The 18,797-nt window shown below is 52.3% G+C and overlaps 8 protein-coding genes across 8 annotated transcripts; 5 read left to right on the plus strand and 3 right to left on the minus strand.

The window, feature by feature from the left end:
• The first annotated feature begins 549 nt into the window (after positions 1-549).
• On the plus strand, positions 550-1,135 carry EJ05DRAFT_212422 (uncharacterized protein). The gene has a single exon (XM_033739829.1). The coding sequence runs from the start codon at positions 682-684 to the stop codon at positions 1,036-1,038; it is 357 nt and encodes a 118-aa protein (XP_033595804.1). The 5' UTR covers positions 550-681; the 3' UTR covers positions 1,039-1,135.
• EJ05DRAFT_212427 (uncharacterized protein) lies at positions 1,135-1,778 on the plus strand. Its single transcript, XM_033739830.1, has one exon. It carries the CDS (start codon positions 1,232-1,234, stop codon positions 1,643-1,645), a length of 414 nt encoding a protein of 137 aa, XP_033595805.1. The 5' UTR covers positions 1,135-1,231; the 3' UTR covers positions 1,646-1,778.
• A 1,514-nt stretch (positions 1,779-3,292) lies between these two features.
• Positions 3,293-5,418, plus strand: EJ05DRAFT_490070 (Aldedh-domain-containing protein; the record flags this gene model as incomplete). Its single annotated transcript, XM_033745845.1, has 5 exons — positions 3,293-3,527; positions 3,580-3,811; positions 3,881-4,120; positions 4,177-4,183; positions 4,243-5,418. 5 exons carry the CDS (start codon positions 3,293-3,295, stop codon positions 5,416-5,418), a joined length of 1,890 nt encoding a protein of 629 aa, XP_033595806.1.
• A 46-nt stretch (positions 5,419-5,464) lies between these two features.
• EJ05DRAFT_514844 (Shikimate dehydrogenase) lies at positions 5,465-10,880 on the minus strand. The gene is made up of 2 exons (XM_033748565.1): positions 6,002-10,880; positions 5,465-5,948 (listed from the first exon to the last, which is right to left on the minus strand). Exons 1-2 carry the CDS (start codon positions 10,787-10,789, stop codon positions 5,922-5,924), a joined length of 4,815 nt encoding a protein of 1,604 aa, XP_033595807.1. The 5' UTR covers positions 10,790-10,880; the 3' UTR covers positions 5,465-5,921.
• Positions 10,881-11,918: 1,038 nt separating this feature from the next.
• Positions 11,919-12,937, plus strand: EJ05DRAFT_212433 (phosphoglycerate mutase-like protein). Its single transcript, XM_033739831.1, has 3 exons — positions 11,919-12,208; positions 12,263-12,751; positions 12,813-12,937. Exons 1-3 carry the CDS (start codon positions 12,030-12,032, stop codon positions 12,910-12,912), a joined length of 768 nt encoding a protein of 255 aa, XP_033595808.1. The 5' UTR covers positions 11,919-12,029; the 3' UTR covers positions 12,913-12,937.
• Positions 12,636-13,499, minus strand: EJ05DRAFT_457878 (Rpr2-domain-containing protein). The gene has a single exon (XM_033742542.1). It carries the CDS (start codon positions 13,475-13,477, stop codon positions 12,962-12,964), a length of 516 nt encoding a protein of 171 aa, XP_033595809.1. The 5' UTR covers positions 13,478-13,499; the 3' UTR covers positions 12,636-12,961.
• An 825-nt stretch (positions 13,500-14,324) lies between these two features.
• EJ05DRAFT_212486 (putative ATP dependent RNA helicase) lies at positions 14,325-15,802 on the plus strand. Its single transcript, XM_033739832.1, has 3 exons — positions 14,325-14,981; positions 15,039-15,399; positions 15,448-15,802. The coding sequence occupies exons 1-3, from the start codon at positions 14,516-14,518 to the stop codon at positions 15,752-15,754; spliced, it is 1,134 nt and encodes a 377-aa protein (XP_033595810.1). The 5' UTR covers positions 14,325-14,515; the 3' UTR covers positions 15,755-15,802.
• A 2,272-nt stretch (positions 15,803-18,074) lies between these two features.
• EJ05DRAFT_212615 (uncharacterized protein) lies at positions 18,075-18,632 on the minus strand. The gene has a single exon (XM_033739833.1). It carries the CDS (start codon positions 18,590-18,592, stop codon positions 18,191-18,193), a length of 402 nt encoding a protein of 133 aa, XP_033595811.1. The 5' UTR covers positions 18,593-18,632; the 3' UTR covers positions 18,075-18,190.
• Between the last annotated feature and the right edge of the window lie 165 nt (positions 18,633-18,797).

The following is an 18,797-nucleotide window of genomic DNA, read 5'->3' on the forward strand; positions in this document are numbered from 1 at the left end:
CTGATATCAATGACTATGACATGTAATAGATGACATTGACAATGACATAAGACATGTAAAGAGGATGATGGTGATGTGCATAATATGTACAATTGTAACTCTTTAATTTCTGATTCTCGAGTCTGTGTTATGTGTTACAGTGATGTCGATATGAGAGTTTTTCTCGGCCCGGACGCTTTTTGTTCTTCCATTTCATAGTACTGCACTACTGTACTATGTGCTATCACTGTACTATGCTGCCCTGGCAGAACAACCTACTCCTCAGACATAAGACTGACCAGACAAAAGCAATCTTTCCCCGCCACGCACGCATCTGCGAACCCGCTAGCCTTTCCTTTACTCTCTCCTACTGTATGTTGGTAGATGCAGACCACCGTCTTCGGCCCTGCCTCCCTCCCAAAGCCTCCTTCCCGTAGATCGTTCACGAGTTGTCAGACTGAGCTTCTGATCCTCACTTGGTGGGTTGGAATGGATGGGTACAAAACGACGATGAACACCTCGGAGCCATGTCCGATGAGCGCGTGTCCCTGGCATAACGACTAGACTTGAATGGCTGTGGTTGACTGCGATACCCCCGCGGCGAAAGATGGATGGCCCTCTGTCATGGAATGTTTAGACTTTGGGTCCGGATACGCTTTTCAGATGTGTTTATGTGTGTATGCTAAGATTATAGCGTAGGGAATGTGGAATCGTTGGGTTTTGTGTAGGGTATGGGAATGTATGGTGTTTGAGGGGTGTGTTTGTTTGTTGTTTGGTCTGCTTGCTTCATTGCTTCATTGCTTCACTGCTTGTCTGCACTGCTTGTTTGTATGCCGCTCTATCCATCCTTTCTCATCATGTCTCACGCGAGCAGCTGAATGCATGATAACTGCATATACACATTGCCCAACTCACTCCATACACACATACACACGCATACAACATCCCATACACACAACCCACCTCGCCCACCACCCCTCCAGGCCCACCTCAGACGAGCCCACCCGTCAACACGGGAAATCCGAACATCATTCGACATATACACACAGGCACACATAACAATTAATTATCCAATTCACTCCGCGGTTGTTGAAACCCACCCTCCCCACAAATGCACACACGCACACACACGCACTATGTTTGACGATTGATGCTGGCGTGTGTGTGTGTGCGTGCGTTGTACCGTGCTGTTGGGAGGTTTATCATCATTACGTCCGAAGTTTTGCCCTGAGGAGGGAGGGAGGATGGATGGATGGATGGACAGTTACTGCATTTGGCGTGCTTCTGTGTCGTAGAGCAGTACTGGCCTGTGTTCGTATCCATATCCGCACTCACACTCGTAGCCAGATCCACGCTCACATCCACACCCACACTCATATCCACACTCATACTCGCGTCCATATCCACACTCACATCCACAACCACATCCACAACTCCACCCCTCAACAACACCACCCCTCAACAACACCACCCACCAAGACCAACAAATGCCAACCCCCCTTCTCCTCAGCCTCTGCCCAACACCCAATCCATGCCTGCCATCATTCTAAACCCTAGCCCTCACACTCACCAATACATCCCCACGAACCAACACCCACACATCCAACCCAACAAACTATCCAACAACCATCCAACCCACCATACCGTTCCATCTCGTTTTCGCTAACTCAACCCCTGCCCATACACTTCCTGGACACGGCCTGGATGAGATCATGTTGCTGTTCTATCACTTTGCCATCACAGTATACTACATTGCCATTGCCATTCCATTGCAGCCTCGACGCGCGGACATCGAGTCCCGTCGCTTCGAGTCGATGCACACATACATACATACATATATATACATACTCCCGAACTATACCCAGCGCACCAATCGCACATTTCCCATTCCCCAATTTACATCCCCCTCGCGGTTCCGTAAGTATGGACGACGCACAACCTACCTTCTGCACCTACGCTACCGCATGCGAACGCTTGGCGAGGTTGCATGAATAGGAAGAGTCGGTAGCCAAGACGCTGGGCGAGGTTATGAGGTGGTGGTGTCTTGTCACTCTGTGTGTGTGTGTGTGATGGCTCCGAGTCCTTGGGCACGGGTATGGCTATGTGTATGTGTACATGTGTGTGTGTGTGTGTACGCAGGTACATGTATACCGTATATGTGCGCACAAAACTCTACAGTCACCTCGCCTCGCCTCATCTCCCACCCAACCCAAGCCCCAAAGCGGAGTTTCCCCTTTTCACTAAGAAGAACTAGGTCTACTAGGGGATGCCGGACTCTTGGGGAAGGGGCGTTCCGAGGGATTGGTGCTGGCTGGGCTGGATTGGATTGATGGACAGAATGGATAGGCTTGATTGAGAGGGAGAGAGTATTAAAATGATCAGACCATGACCGACACCGATTGCTCGTGTAAAACTCGGGCATCATCCCAGCCCTAATTAACTACAGTACAGTGACCCCGACATACCATAATAGCTCCTGCAATCGGGCACATCACACATCACACATCACATCACATCACATCACAAGGCGGGCAGGCGGGCGATCGACGCACCTCCTCCGTAGTTCCCGACCGACGGGAAAGTAATCAACTAAACCAGCCCAAAAAGAACCACGATGAAACAACGAACCTTTTTCCGACAATAGATAATTAGACCCCCAAAGAAGCGGGGGACATTTTCGTCGGCTCACGAAATCCTTTCACACACACAAGACTCGTATCCATCTATTTCCTTGACGGGACGATCAGGGAAAAAAAAGGGCTTACTCAACGCCTCAATTTCAAGCCACATACACACACATACACACACAAACACACACACCTAGCCCCCTCCTCCCCCTTTCGTATTTTCGTATCTGTGTATTCCGAACACGAGCTACGGATGGATGTGAGACAACAGCTACACATCATCCACTCTAGCTAGCCTCCGGCGGGCGAAGATTAGCGAGACGAGGCGGGGCGAGGCGAGGCGATGGGATGGGATGTGTGTGATCTGATGTGATCTGATGTGATTAGTGACGGATGATGTGAGACTCTGTGCCTCAGGCATACATACATACACACACTACTGTAATTATATCGATTTAATTGATTACAGCCTTGCAGCCTTGCAGCCTTGCAAGGTCGCTCGCTCGCTCGGTACGTACCTACCCAGTTCGGTCCCCGGCGCTAGCTCTGCGCGGACCGACGCGCTTTCCCTGCGTCGCATCGGGTATCGCGTCTCCGTCCACTGTCGTCGTTTCATCGTCTTTCTGTAGCTATACACACACACACACACGCACGCACGCATACACACTTCACACGCACATATCCCCATGGACGTACTCACCGCACTCGCGTCCCGTGTCAACGACACCGACGTCTCGACGCTTCTACACCTCGCCGCGCCGGCGCTAGTCACGGGCTTCGCGCTACTCGTTGTCGTCGTGGTGGTGCGTCGATGGTCGCAGGCCGCAGCTGAGGCGGGAGTGCGGTACAGCGTGCCGGTGCCGGAGCAGGCGAGGGAAGGGTGGAAAGGGGACGTGCTAGAGAAGCCTGGGATCAAGGTATGTATGTTTCTGTCTGTCCTCTTGTTGTGCGGGTGGGATGATGTATAATTAAGATGTGGTGAGGGCGGATAAAGGGGGTGAAAAGGGGCGCTCACGTGATTGGCAGGTTGAAGGCAGCGAGGCCATACAGTGTTATTGTCCTGCGAATGGGCGGTTGCTGGGACGGATCGAGCCTGATACGCGGGCGGATATCGATAGGGCGGTGGAGAGGGCGGAGGCGGCGCAGAGGGAGTGGAGGACGACGACGTTTGCGCAGCGGAGGCGGGTGTTGAGGAGTATGCTGAGGTATGGTGGAGGAAGTCATGATCTTCAGAGGTGGAGGATTTTAGACAGGTGCTGACGTGTTATGAACAGGTTTCTGCTGGATAATCAGGATACGCTGGCCACAGTTGCGTGCCTTGATTCTGGGAAGACCCGGATCGACGCGCTGTTTGGGGAGATTCTCGTTACGGCGGAGAAGCTCAAGTGGGTGATTGATCATGGCGAGAGGGCGCTCAGGCCGGAGCGTCGACCGACGAACTTCCTCATGTTTTACAAGAAGAACGAGGTCCGATGGGAGCCGTTGGGTGTTGTGGCTGCTTGTGTCAGCTGGAAGTGAGTCTCTTCTCTACACTTGTCATGCTCTTCTGAATGTTAATGTACGACGCCAGCTATCCCGTGAGCAACCTCACTCCGCCACTCTACTACCCCTATTCCACCCACTGACTCTACCCCAGTTCCACAACCTCATCAGTCCCGTCATATCGTCACTCTTCGCTGGCAATGCCATTGTCGTCAAGGGCTCCGAGCAGACCGCCTGGTCCTCTGCCTACTTCGCCTCCGTTGCAAAACACGCCCTGATCGCCTGCGGTCATTCCCCCGAGCTCGTCCAGTCCGTCACCTGCTGGCCCGACGTCGCACCACACCTCACCTCCCACCCAGGCATCGCACACATCACCTTCATCGGCTCCCGACCCGTCGCCTTCCACGTCGCCGCCTCCGCCGCATCAGCCCTCATCCCCACCGTCATCGAGCTCGGCGGCAAAGACCCTGCCATCGTCCTCGACGACGCCGCCCCAGACCTCTCCCGCATCATCCCCATCCTCATGCGCGGCACCTTCCAATCCGCAGGCCAAAACTGCATCGGCATCGAACGCATCATCGCCCAGCCCGCCATCCACGACAAAATCCTCTCCGCCGTCCTCCCGCTCATCAAATCCCTCAACCAAGGCTCCGCCCTCGACAACCCGCCCTCCGCCCCCGCAATCGACCTCGGCGCCTCCATCTCCCCATCCTCCTTCCCAGCCCTCCAAGCCCTCATCGCCGAAGCCATCGCCGACGGCGCAACCCTCCACACCGGCGGCAACCCCTACTCCCACCCATCCCACCCAAAAGGCCACTACTTCGCCCCAACCCTACTCTCAAACGTCACTCCCTCCATGCGCATCGCCCGCACCGAACTCTTCGCCCCAGTAATGCTCCTCCTCCGCGCCCCGACCCCCGCCGCCGCCCTCGCCGCCGCAAACGCAACCCCCTACGCCCTCGGCGCCAGCATCTTCGGCCGCTGCCCCCGCGTCCTCGCCGACTTGACCGACGGTATATCCGCCGGCATGGTCAGCGTCAACGACTTCGCCGCCTACTACGCCGTGCAGCTGCCCTTTGGCGGCGTGCGCGGCAGTGGCTACGGCCGTTTCGCCGGTGCGGAGGGCCTGCGCGGCGTGTGTAATGTTAAGAGTGTTTGTGTTGATCGTTGGCCGTCGGTGCTGCGGACGGCGATTCCGTCGGTGCTGGGCATGCCGGGAGGTGCGGGTGCGGCGCGCATGTGGGAGTTTGGCAAGGGGGTTGTGGAGGTTGGGTATGGGGAGAGCTTGGGGCGGAGGGTGAGGGGTGTGAGGCGGTTTTTGGGCGTTTGAGTGTGGGGTGGTGGGTGCTGTGAGGGGGATGTGGTGGGGAGGAGAAGAGGGGGTTGGGGAATTGGAGGTGTGGGAGAGAAGGAGAGGGATATGGGAGAAAAGGAGAGGGATGTGGGAGAAAAGGAGAAGGTCATGGCGGTGGTATATTGTATATCATTGCCACCAAGACGGACACGAGGATATAGCCACGACTATACACGCAGTCCTTTGATCTCGAGTAGAAAAGGGGGGGGGGAACATGAACAACCAAACGATTTTAGAGGTATATGTATGTATAGAGGATATGGTAGACAGATACCAAGCCAGCGATGGAAGAGGCCATGGACATATACTGCCGACAGTGGTGTCCTACCGTGCACAGCTACAACACAACGCGTCGGCCAGACCGACCCAGTCCCTCACCATCATCCAGCCCCTGAACACAATCATCAAGCCAAGCAATAATTCTTTTTCGCCCCTGCCGCGGACGCCAAAACAAGTGCCTCGTGAACAGTAGCGTCTTTCTACAAGTCCGCCGACATGACCGCGTTCTACACATCCATTAGCCAGAATCGCTTACTGATTCATGCAATCAAGCACTTACCCGCGCGACCTCGTACACCGGCGTGATGCCCGTCCAGTTCCGGAACTGATACACGCCCTGGGCAACAAGCACCTCCAGCCCATTCACCGTCTTCCACCCGGCGTCTGTCGCCAGCTGCATCAATGCCGTCACAGGCGGCTTGTACGTCATTTCCAACAACCACTTTTCGCCCGCCCTCGCCGCACCAACACTTTCATCGCCATCACCATCATCAGCCCTCTTGAACACCGCACTCAGTACCTCTCTCAGCCCCTGATCAATCGGCTGGTCTGCTGGGATGGTCCCAATCGCCACCCTCGGCACACGCTCCAGTTCGTCCACAGCGTCTACATCAGCCACCACGCGCACATCGTACTCTGTCGGGAACACGGACACTAGTTCTCGCAGCTTGGCCTGCGTGCGGCCGACTAGGTACACCGGTGCGAAACCCATATCATGCAGTGCGTATACAGCTGCGCGGGCCGTGCCACCGCCCCCGATCACCAGCGCGCTGTCACCCTTGCTGCCTCGTGCACTGCCTGTGCTGCCGCTGCTGTCCATACGGCGGCGCGCACGCACGCCTGCGCTGCGCAGGACGTGCGTCATGCCCTGCCAGTCTGTATTGCGGCCCACGAGGCGCGTTGAGGACTTCCCAGCAGCGTCGCGAGTTGTGACGGGCACAATGGTGTTCAAAGCACCGATGACGGCGACTTCAGGGCCCAAGTCGTCGACGTGGGGGATCAGGAGCTGCTTCATGGGCATGGTGATGCTGGCACCGCCAAAGGAGGGGCTGCGCAGGTAGTCGAGAATCTCCGCGACGTCGGTGGACTCAATAAAGGTGTATGAGTGAGGCAGGCCTGCTTCGCGGAAGAGTTTGTTGTGCATGGGCGGCGAGCGCGATGTAGCGACAGGCGAACCGATGACAGCGAAGGACTTCGGCGCGATCTCGCCCATCAGGGAGAGTGCGGAGCGAATCTCAGTCGCCGACATCTGGCCCGGCGCTGTTTGTGAGGGGAGGAGAGGATGGGAAACCGGAGTCATAAAGGCATTTATGATGCGGGAGAATTTGCCGTGGAGACCCATGTTGATCGCAATCAGGGGGATGGGGTGGGCTGTGGCGGCCCATTTCTTGAAGGAAGCGAGGGCGTAATTATCTTCGATACTGGAGGCGACACCTACCAGCTTGATGACGTCGGCATATTGCAGCGCTTTGTTGTAGACGGGAATCCAAGAGCCGTTCGACCATGATAGTTGCTTGACAGGATCGTGGTGAGATGCGATAATGCGTGAGTAGCCCTTTTGTTCAGCGACCTGTTGAAGGATCTCGTCGGGCCACGTCATTTCCAGGTCTATAAACTCAAGACCAAGACGAATTGCGGTTGTATAAAGTTCAAGCGCTCGTCCGTGAGCTGTGTCGGGGAACTTGCCGCCCTGAGAAACTGTCCGGATCGTGAAGATGATTGGAATAGCCACGGAGGATCGTAAAAGTGCAACCTGGTCAATCACGAACTCGATAGATGGAATACCATCGGAGCTATTAGGGTCCTCCAGCAGATCAACACGAAGTTCCACAGCATCGGAGCCGACTACAATGTCTGGCAGTCGAGCTGTCCACGATCGCACTTCAGGAACGGACAAACAAACGAAGAAGGAGTGGTCCTTTTGCTTGATGTCTTCCAGAGCCGAATGTTGTCCACTGATAGAAGACATGAAACGTGCAAAATCTTCCAAGGTACTCCCAAGATCATCAGCGTGTGCGGTATTACTGTGGTAGTGATAGTTGCTGCATTCGTAAAACCACGGCTTCCTCCGCAGCCATACTTCCATAATGTCCTCCACGTATGCAGGTCGAGTTTTGTCGACATTCAGATATTCAACCACCTTTTGAATGTTTCGTGTGATGAGCAACACGATACCTCCATCTTTGTGATACTGTGCGAGGACTTTACGTGCCTCCGGAGTCTCAACTATGCCACCTCCGCAAGCGAAAATGTGCCCAGTCGGTTTTTCTTTCATGACCTTCTTTAGTATGTCGAACTCGTCTGCACGGAAGCCCTCCCACCCCTTATCCTTGATCAGTTCAGGTATCGTCATACCCACATGCCTCTCAAGGGCGGTATCCAGATCAACAAAAGGCCACCCAAGCGCCTGAGAAGCCCACATACCCGTGGTCGATTTGCCCGCACCTCGCATACCGATGATGAAGATGGACTTCTTCGGTGAGGTCACACCGTTCGTCAACCCATTCAGATGTGATATCGAACGCTCTACGCCTTCAAGCTGGGCCCCGAATGTTCCAGACAACACATCCCAGTAGCCAGGCCACGTTTTGCCAGTACATTCCCTCTCCAAGATCAAAGCAGACGATGGTGTTACTAGGGAAAGTACGGCGAAACTCATGGCGACTCTGTGATCGTCATAACAGTGCACACCATTTGCTGGCTCTTTGAGAGCCTGAATGTCTTGGCCGTCTATCTCAATACCGTCGTCAAATTCTCGACAGGTGACGCCAAACTTGGCTAGCTCATCTTTTATGGCAGCTATCCGATTACATTCCTTGACTCGCTGGTTGGCAATGCCGTAGATCCTCGTTGTCCGATTTGTGCCGTTCGAAGAAGCAACGGCGCCCAACACAGAAGCCGTCAGGAATGCGTCAGTCATTGGTTCCATGTCAACCTCCTTCAGGGCCTTCAGATGGCCGGGCTTGGGACCTGTCACCGTCGTAGATGTAGCGGTCTGTTCAACAGTGCACCCCATCGGCCGCAGCACATCCACCGCGAATCGAGCATCGCCTTGTAAAGAGCTGGACCCTATATTTGGTACAGTGCATGTTGTCCCTGTGATCGCAGCAATAGCCAATGGATATGTGGCGGAGCTAGCATCACTCTCGACTTCATACGTGGGAGGATTCGTGTATGTCTGCTTCGGGATATGATACGTATTTTCTTCAGATGCAGATTTCTCAACGACAACGCCGAAAGAGGCCATCATGGCGATGGTCATGTCAATATAAAGCTGTGATATGGGTTTACCTCCAACGAGGCGAAGTGTGACGGGCTGCTTTGCGTAAGGGGCACACATGAGCAGAGATGAGACGTATTGCGAGGACACAGTCGCCGCCAGATCAATGTCTCCACCGGCGAAGCCACCAGCAGCGGTAATATTAAGCGGTAGACTGCCCTTTTTCTCGACGTACTCAACATGTACGCCATTGGCTTGCAGAGAGTCCACGAGAGGTCCAATGGGGCGCTCTTTCATCCTAGCATTTCCGGTGAGTATAGTGGCCTCAACCGAAGATGGCTCGGCAAGAGTCGCTACGGTTGTCAAGAAACGAGAAGCTGTACCAGCATTTCCCAAGTATAACTCTTCTGGACTGGCCTTGAGCTTTCCACCATTGCCGTGAACGACTAGGACCTTGCCGTCGTCTTCCCATCGGTAAGTTGCACCTCCCAATTTGACAACAGCATTCAACATGACCTGAGTATCATCTGAGTGAAGAAGATTTGTGATGCGGCATTCTCCCACACCAAGCGCAGCCATGACTAGAACTCGGTTGGAGACACTTTTCGATCCCGGTGGCGTGCAAGAAACCTTGAGGGTGGATTTGATGCCAGGGTGCACGCGGATACTTGGTGATAACACGATCCGGATATCTTTGTCTGCAACCACACTCGCCTTCTTTTCATATGTATTCCCAATGGTGGAAAGTAGAACAATTTTCTTATTTTTACCCTCGTTCTTCTTGTCGACTGCCATTATTCGGATGAGCTCATCGACAGCACAGTGCTTATTCGCAGACCGTTTGCGGACAACCTTGTCCTGAAGGGATGTAGGCAGTCCATAGCTCGCGATGCATTTGGTCAGTCTTGCAACAGCTCCGGGGGACAGAACTCCAAGGTATCGTGCCAGCTCAGCCTCTTTGACCATACCAATGGCAACACATTCTCCGTGCAGGATCTGGGGGGTCAAGATAGCTTCCATAGCATGGCCTATGGAGTGTCCAAAGTTGAGAAGATTGCGCAAGCCACCTTCGCGCTCATCCGCCGAGACGACGTCGGCTTTGACTTTGGCCGAGCCTACCACGTGTGTCTTGAGTATATCTGCAATGCTTTCCAGCCTGCCCTTCCCCTTGGCTTGCTTATTGCTGATGGCCTTCATGATGATATCAGCGCTATCTTCCAAGGCCGCAAAAGCCTCTTCATCCCAGATTGCTGCAGTCTTTACTACCTCAGCCATGCCATTTATGAACTCTCTCTTCGGTAGCGTCTCCAGGAATTGAAGGTCGATGTATATCCGCTCCGGCTGCCAGAAAGCTCCAATCAGATTCTTCCCAGCTGGTGTATCAATTGCAGTCTTTCCTCCTATTGACGAGTCTACCATAGACAGTAGCGTCGTAGGTACTTGTACGAAGCGGACTCCTCGCATATATGTGGCAGCGACATACCCAATCATGTCGCCAATGACACCACCGCCCAGCGCTATTATGACCGTATCGCGAACACATCCCTGCGCAAGAAGCCAGTCCTCGACAGCAGCTTTTGTCGACCGTGATTTTGAGCTCTCACCGGGAGCTATGGTGTATGTGAGGAGGCGTGGGTTCGAGGGAAGCTTTGCAGCCTGTTGCTGAAAGCTTTGCTGAAAGGAGGGTACATACTGAGGAGCAATGTTGGTGTCTGTGATCAGGACGTAGGTCGAGGAAGATATGTTGGTCAGGAGATCGTTTGCAACATAATTTTGCCAGAGTCCATATTCGACAATGATGGCCTCTTTCCCTAGAATTGATACGGTCGTAGGATTTTGAGGCGCCATAAGGGACTACGTAAAGAACCCTAAAGGCTCGAAATCAATTGTTGAACAATTGAGGGTATGCGAGCGACGCCGTCAAATTATAGAAAGTGACTCAGACGTAATTAGAGGCCTGTTTAAATTTAACCTGATCTGAATTTCAGGTCGGCTGCCGATCCCGCCTCGCCGCCCCACCCAAGACGCCGAAGTAAGGGCTACTTTACCTGCATGCGCCGAGCATTCCACCAGGGTTATATAAATCCGACTGTAATCCAATCAGAATCGTTTTCACCAAGGTATATATAGCAGACTTGAATACTTTCAGTGGTAAGAGTTGGGAATATGTACTGTTTACAAATATTTGAAGACTAGGCGAGCGGTTGTTACCGTCAGCAGGACCCAAGTTTGAGAGTGCCCTGTACATATTGCTATTGAAGTCGACTCGAGAGCAATCTCAAGGCAGAAAGTTCGCTTTCTCTAGAGGAGCAGCTCGCATCTATAATTGTTACATGGGTTTAAAGACTATGTAAAGTGTACCGTTGTGAAGGCTGTGATCGCTCGTGAGAATCTTCATTGCATTCATTGCACTAACCTCGCGGCGCGAACATGTGACGCATGTTGTAGATCGGAGGGGTATAGTCAAGACTGCGGATGCGTTGACAGATTGCGTGATATTTCTTTATGGCCATGGCAGAGCATAACTTGAGAGCCTTGGCCACTGTGCAACTCTCCAATGTCGACATGTGCATGCTAGACTCAAATATTGCTACGAGATCATGAACATAGAACATAATGTCGGATGACACAGTCTAGCATCTATAGACAGCTTTTACACGGCCAAGTCGCGCCCCTTCGACTCCCGTGTTCACTTTCCTCCATCGGTCGTGTGATACACGGCCAGTTTGATTGTCCGTCCTGGGCTTCATCGGATGATCCTCTCGCAGGCATAATGTGCATGATATGGTGGCAATACGAGCTTCTCGTTAAGTATACTTTGAGTAATAGCTTCTCCAATCGACTGTGCGACTGTGAGCAATGCATGTCCACCAGGTTGTCTGTTCAACTTGAGAAGGATACCGAAAGTCGTAGTATTAGCGGCCGAGACCTCCGAAGCTGACATTACAAAGGTGATATCACTCTGTGAGAGCTCGGCCCCACTAGCGGGGAACGTTGAAAGTCCAGACATTTCAGTACTCGAATGTCTACCAGCATTCACTCCTTGCCCTAATTGTGCAGTATTTAGATTCTTGCCTGACCTTCAATCATGACGACTCCACGTGTTTTCATTATTCGCCATGGTGAGACTGAATGGTCGCTCAATGGCCGGCATACAGGTACAACGGAATTACCTTTAACCTCGAATGGAGAGGCTAGGATACGCGCAACAGGACAAGCATTGATCGGAGAGGACAGACTGATTGCTCCTCACAATCTCGCGCATATGTAGGCTTGCCACGTATACCACACATCCTGCAAACGTTTGACTGGCAAAATCAGCTACGTATCTCCTCGACAGCGAGCACAACGGACTCTCGAGCTTCTTTCCATCGGCTCTTCTTGCGAGATTCCATGGAAGGCGAATTACGACCACACATCCTCCACGAAACCTCGAACCGACGCTAACATCGAGGTGACCGAGGACATTCGCGAATGGGACTACGGCGACTATGAGGGTCTGACAAGCAAAACGATCCGGGAAGAGCGTCAGAAACGAGGTGAAGGTGGCTGGGATATCTGGCGAGATGGCTGCCCAGGCGGAGAATCGCCGCACGATGTGACCAAACGGCTAGATCGACTGATTCGAGACATCAGGAATCGATTCCACGAAGCCGCCGCCGGGAAACCCAAAGGAGAAGCTCCAGCGTGCGACGTGCTTCTCGTGGCGCATGGTCATATTTTGCGTGCTTTTGCTGCGAGATGGATTGGTAGAGAGATCCACGATAACCCGAACTTGATCCTGGAGGCCGGGGGTGTTGGCACTTTGAGGTAAATCAGCACCGACACGTTTCTGTGTGATGTAATACAAAGCTGACTCTTGATGATGTAGCTACGAACATCACAGTATCGATGAGCCTGCAATTTTGCTTGGTGGGGCGTTCATGTCCGACGTTGTGGAAAACGCAAAGGATGATGTGATGAAGCGTTAAGACATCTGCCACGGAGATTCCACATAGATCATTGTTTGCTGTGCGCATATCAAGTTCTGTCCATGACTTGGTCCTCTCCATGATGCTCGTCTTGTGCGGCCTCCTTGGCTTGCTCGCGCTCTCGTTTCTTCGACTGTGGTTCAATGCCGCATGGCATCCGCTTCTCCGCGGTACATGCCCGACAACGAACGACGAGGACATCTGCTTTGGACTTTCGACCCCCTCTGCTTTTGTTTTCGATGTGAGAACTCGAGGTGATCCCAGGAATAAGTAGCGTGTCGCACCGCTTACATATGGAGCGCTTCAAATCCTTTGATAGACGCACGAGAGTCTTTTGCGATACAGCTTTCAGATCCATCATAAGCCTTTGAGACAGTCTGGTACTATACGTTGAGACTGAACTCTCGGCGGACTTATTAATATTGCATGACTCCGATTCTTCTTTGCTTTCGGATTTAAGTTGAGCGCTTCGCACAGCCAAGTGGCACCCAGCTTGCTGAAGGAAAGATATCCTAGAATGAACGTGTCTATTTGGTACCTTGGTACCTTTGGTTTTCCTTGCCATAGAAACGTGCGCGGCGTTTGCAGCTTAGAACGGTGTTGAAAATGGCGCGTTGCAATAATTAGCAGAGCTCAGTGAGCACGGACCTCGCGATATCCCTTCACGTGACCCCTTAGCGTACTGCTCCTGCTTTTCAGCCCATCTGTTGCGCCCACCAACGCTTTCTTCCTCGCTGCCTCCCTCCCACCTCTCAGCGTCATTTGCTCCACCTCTACTTTCTTCCAACCCTCCTCATCTCACCGATATTTCGGCGGTGGTGAGACTTTCGTACTTCGCACACTCAACAAAAAGCCTTCTCTACTCGGGAGACGGCCTTGCAGGTTTTCTGCGCGCCCTCGCTTCGAACGTCGCCTTTACGGTAAACAACAGTTGCAGGACCTTCAAATCACGCAACTTCATCGTAACCGACGCCAAGATGTCTCACGAAGAGGACCTCATCGACTACGATGATGAGGAGTTCCAGAATGAGGCCCCTGCCAACGCAGCGACCGGAGCAGCCAACGGCGAGCAGAAAAAAGGCGACTTGATCGTCAGTGGAGGTGATGCTAAGGGCAGCTACGTCGGTATCCACTCAACGGGTTTCCGAGACTTTCTCTTGAAGCCGGAGCTTCTACGCGCCATTACAGATTGCGGTTTCGAACATCCTTCGGAGGGTTAGTCACTCATTCCCATCAAGCATTTTGCCCTCTTCCTAGGCGCCCGTCCACATCTGCGACCTAGTCCACGAGCAAAAAAAAAGAGTCAATATCGAGGCGATACAAGTCTATCCAGAGTAGCTGGATGTTTGGCGGTTGAGCATGTCGAGATCATGTAAACCTTTTTGTCGTTTACCGCCCGAAACCTATATTCATATCTCGCTCCTCAGCGCTTTGTATGGGTTGAACCCTAAAGACATGCGGCGTGGAAAAAAAGCTGGTCGGTGTCAATAAGACGATCTGAGCAGCTTGTTGACCTTGGGTCTCTCGTTGTGGTGAAGAATCGCATGCAAGGCAAGATGGATAGACTCGTGGACTTGCAGATTGGACTGGGCGCCGCGCCCGAATGCTTCTATCGCTTCTCTTGCTACGATCGTATCTAACATCCGCCTCTCGAACAGTCCAGCAAGTGTGCATTCCTCAGGCTATCCTCGGTACCGATGTGGTCTGCCAGGCCAAGTCCGGTCTTGGTAAGACTGCAGTCTTCGTTCTGGCCACCCTGCAGCAGCTCGAGCCAGTCGCCGGCGAAACCTCAGTGTTGGTTATGTGCCATACTCGCGAACTTGCATACCAGATCAAGAACGAATATGCTCGCTTCACCAAGTACCTTCCCGAGGTCAAGATTGCCGTCTTCTACGGAGGTGTCAACATGCAGAAGGACATCGACATCATCAAGAACAAGGATACCCATCCTCACATTGTCGTTGCCACGCCTGGAAGACTCAACGCTCTCGTGCGCGACAAGCACCTTCGCTTGGGAAACATCAAGCAATTTGTCCTCGACGAGTGTGACAAGATGCTTGATCAGATTGGTGAGTTTGTTGCAGTGATTTGAATTGTTCGGGATGGTTTGCTAACCCGGGCACTAGATATGCGTCGCGACGTTCAGGAGATATTCCGTGCGACGCCAACTCAGAAGCAGGTCATGATGTTCAGCGCCACCCTGTCCCAGGAGACTAGGCCCGTCTGCAAGAAGTTCATGCAGAACCCTCTCGAGATCTATGTCGACGATGACACGAAGCTGACCCTTCACGGCTTGCAGCAATACTATGTCAAGCTGTCGGAGAGTGAGAAGAACCGTAAGCTCAACGAACTTCTTGACACTCTCGAGTTCAACCAGGTCATCATCTTTGTCAAGAGCACGATTCGTGCCACTGAGCTGGACAAGCTCCTGAGAGAGTGCAACTTCCCCAGCATTGCTGTCCACTCGGGCGTACCCCAGGAGGAGCGGTAAGTCGGACCAAGTCGTGGAGTCGTGCAATTGCTAATTGAAAGTAGGATCAAGCGATACAAGGAATTCAAGGAGTTCAACAAGCGTATCTGTGTTTCTACCGATGTGTTTGGACGAGGTATCGACATTGAGCGTATCAACCTGGCGATCAACTACGACTTGCCAGACAACGCTGACTCATACCTCCACCGGGTCGGACGTGCAGGACGATTCGGTACCAAGGGTCTATCAATCTCGTTCGTCAGCAGCGCAGAGGACCAAGAGGTGTTGAAGTCTGTTGAGAAGCGGTTTGAGGTTGCACTTCCCGAGTTTCCCGAGGCCGGTATTGATGCCAGCACGTACATGGCCTCATAAACGCGGCAAGATGACGCGACGACAGAGGCGTGAGCAAGATACAAAAAGGCGTTTGAAACAATTCTTCACATGCGCGAATGCGTTGCAATTTGTCGTTTATTGGCTTGACATGTACTCTACACTCATATACTTATCTTTTGTGGATGGGATGAACGGATCGTGCCGGTCCACTGGGGCGCACCAGGACTCTCGTCCCGATGCTTTATGTACTAGAGTAGAGCGCGCCGGATAATTCAAATGATTTGCAATGTAACGAGGGTCTGCGAAGGACATGTGTGACTTGGTATACACGTGAATGACATGACTGACCGGCTGGCTGACTGACTGACTACAGGTCACCAGAGCCCTGACTTTGGAAGTATGGTGGTATCTGGTCATGTCTAATGTAGTGTGTAATTAATTGGTCGAGCTGGGATTTTAGACGATAGGATAACTATATCAAAAAGACTTATCAATACTACTAATTACTGTAGATAGCGGAGATGACGGCGGTGATGACCAAAAACAAAACCATGCCGAATCTGGAGTCGTCTGTCTGGCTGTCTGTCTGTCTGTCTGTCTGTCTGTCTGCCCGGACAGCCAGCGAACCGCGAGTCAGGCACATCCATGCACCAAAACCCGACCTGCCCACGGTAGGCCAACCAACCACTACCATCCCTTTATTCACAGTGGGCATGAAGACAGACATGTCTGGTCTCCCAGGCAAATTAGTGATTGTGGTCGTCGCCTAGGATCGATGCTTTGTGACTGACTGCACTCTGTGCCATGACTAATTATGGCTCGTGTTGTTGTTGTCGTCGTCGTCGTCGTAGTAATGGATCAAATGTCCACTGCCGCTGAACTGTTGTTTGGCCTGGCATGCGCGCAGTCAGGGGAGGGGGGAGGGGAGGGCATTCATGTATCCAAATATCTATCTGCACATTCGAATATCCATGGAAGTCTTTGCAGTCTGACGACTTGTTACAAAATGATGCGCTGGCACATGCGCAGCTATATACTGCCTGGTCTTCGATGGGCGTGAGAGAGAGAGAAAAGGTGGAAAAAGAGAGGCAGTTAGCAGCTAGACCCAGCTGCGGCTTAGCTACTACGTAGGTACTGTCGGGTGGGTGCAGCGGGGCAGATTGAGGCGGCTAGACAGGCTAGAGTAAGCTGTCTTGCCTGTCAAAGCTGGCAGCCCACACTACTGCCAAGTACTAGGTATCAACCCACGCGTAGAGCGGTCTGCATAGGTAGGTAGGTAGGTAGGTAGGTAACGTAGGAGGCTCCAGCACTCCAGTACCTATAAAGAGAAAGCTTAGGTACAGTGACAAGCCACCACCACCACCACCACCTACCACCAGCGGACATGCGCACAGCCCAGGAAAAGCCATCGCTTATGGCTAGTTTCTAGCATGCGTGTGTGCGTGTGTGTGTGCGTGTGTGCAGTATACGATCAAGACGCAAAAACCGGATTTTTATTCTCTATATTTTGTTTTTTTTGGAGGGGGTTTTTAGGTTTTTGAGGCTTCTTCCAAACCAACGCACTAGGGTAGTTGCCAGCCAACGAAGGTCGATCCTTTGTGAAAGAGTCGTTGTTGGAAGAGCGGTCAGTAGGGGGCTGGATTGGAGTAGATTGGAGGATTGTGGGATTGGGTTTTGGGGGTGAGGGAGAGGGAGAGGGAGTAGGACAGTTGGAGGTAGCACTATAGTATATACAATCGCAAGCAAGTACTTATAAGACACAAAACAGACAATTAGCACGACGTAGAATATTCATGATCCAGTGTACTATATGCAGTCTAGCGAAAAGCTCTGCAATAGCAGTAATAAAAGAAAGTGAGAGACGAGACGAGACCACGATGTATAATGTGGTATGATGTGGTAAAGTGGAGTCGAAACTTGTACAGTACATGTAATTATCTACGCCGGCCCGCCCGCCGCCGCCATGGACGAAAAACCGGCTTGCACCAATTAATTAAAAAAACGAAGAAGAAAAAGCCAAAAAAAAGGATGAAATTTCAGGAACAGGCACAGGATCACGAACAGGGAGGGAGGGCTGATACAGATTTTGGCTCCGTTTCCCGCATTTTCACGGGACATGGGAAAGTTCGCTCGTATACGGACGGCACAGCAAGCTATAGCCTTTTTCCTAGTCACTATTCATCGATAATTATCATCCTTATTATCGTTGTTATTCTTATTATTATTATGATTATTATAATGAACGGGCCCGTGTCGCGTCACGTCACGTCGCGTCGAGAGTGTTGGCGGGTTACTGTAGTTGGCAATAAATAGCAAGGAATTTGATTATCCATTGCAGATCTAATTAGTCTTGGCTCTGCGCACATACCCTACCTGCCTACCTACCTACATGCAGATGCAGCCAGTTGAGCGGGAATCAAGGTTTATGGCATTCCGCGATGCACGATAGGACAGGTCGGGATAGGGGGGCAGTCATCAGTCAGTCAGTCGGTGAGGTGGGTGGAGCCCAAGCTTGCTGTGCTGCGGGAGGATGATCATCGACGTGTTTTTGGCATTGGCGTGGCTGCTGGGTGCTGGGTGCTGGGTGCCTGGCTGTGAATGGATCGTGTGTCGTCTTATGGTTGTTGTTGTGGAATCGGAGAGCGAGGTGGGTGTTGATGGATGATGGGTATATGGATGGATGACGATGTGACGCGCGCTTGTAGACGGACGGACGCCCGTGTATACTACTGAGGTTCGTTGGGTCCCACGCCTCTTTTGTCTGCTGCTATATTGACACCACACACTACACACCACATAATACAAAAGCACATCATACAGAAATCCTGAAACCACAATTACCGTGAGCAGGTATTTATTGGTGGTGGTGGTGTGCATGTAAGGCTTCCCTTCCTTGCCTGGCTGGTCTGGTCTGGTCGTCTATGTTATCGATAACAGGCAGCTCCACTACTTATCCATCCCGCTCGCAGTGGGTGGAGAAAAACCATCGACATGGGGGATTTGCGTAGTGTATGTATGTCAAGGCAAGATGCACATTATTATCAAGTACTGTAATTATCGATAGTCTTCGGATGGATGGATT

This window comes from Pseudovirgaria hyperparasitica, assembly GCF_010093815.1.
Source record: "Pseudovirgaria hyperparasitica strain CBS 121739 unplaced genomic scaffold EJ05scaffold_20, whole genome shotgun sequence".
NCBI lineage: Eukaryota > Fungi > Ascomycota > Dothideomycetes > Acrospermales > Acrospermaceae > Pseudovirgaria > Pseudovirgaria hyperparasitica.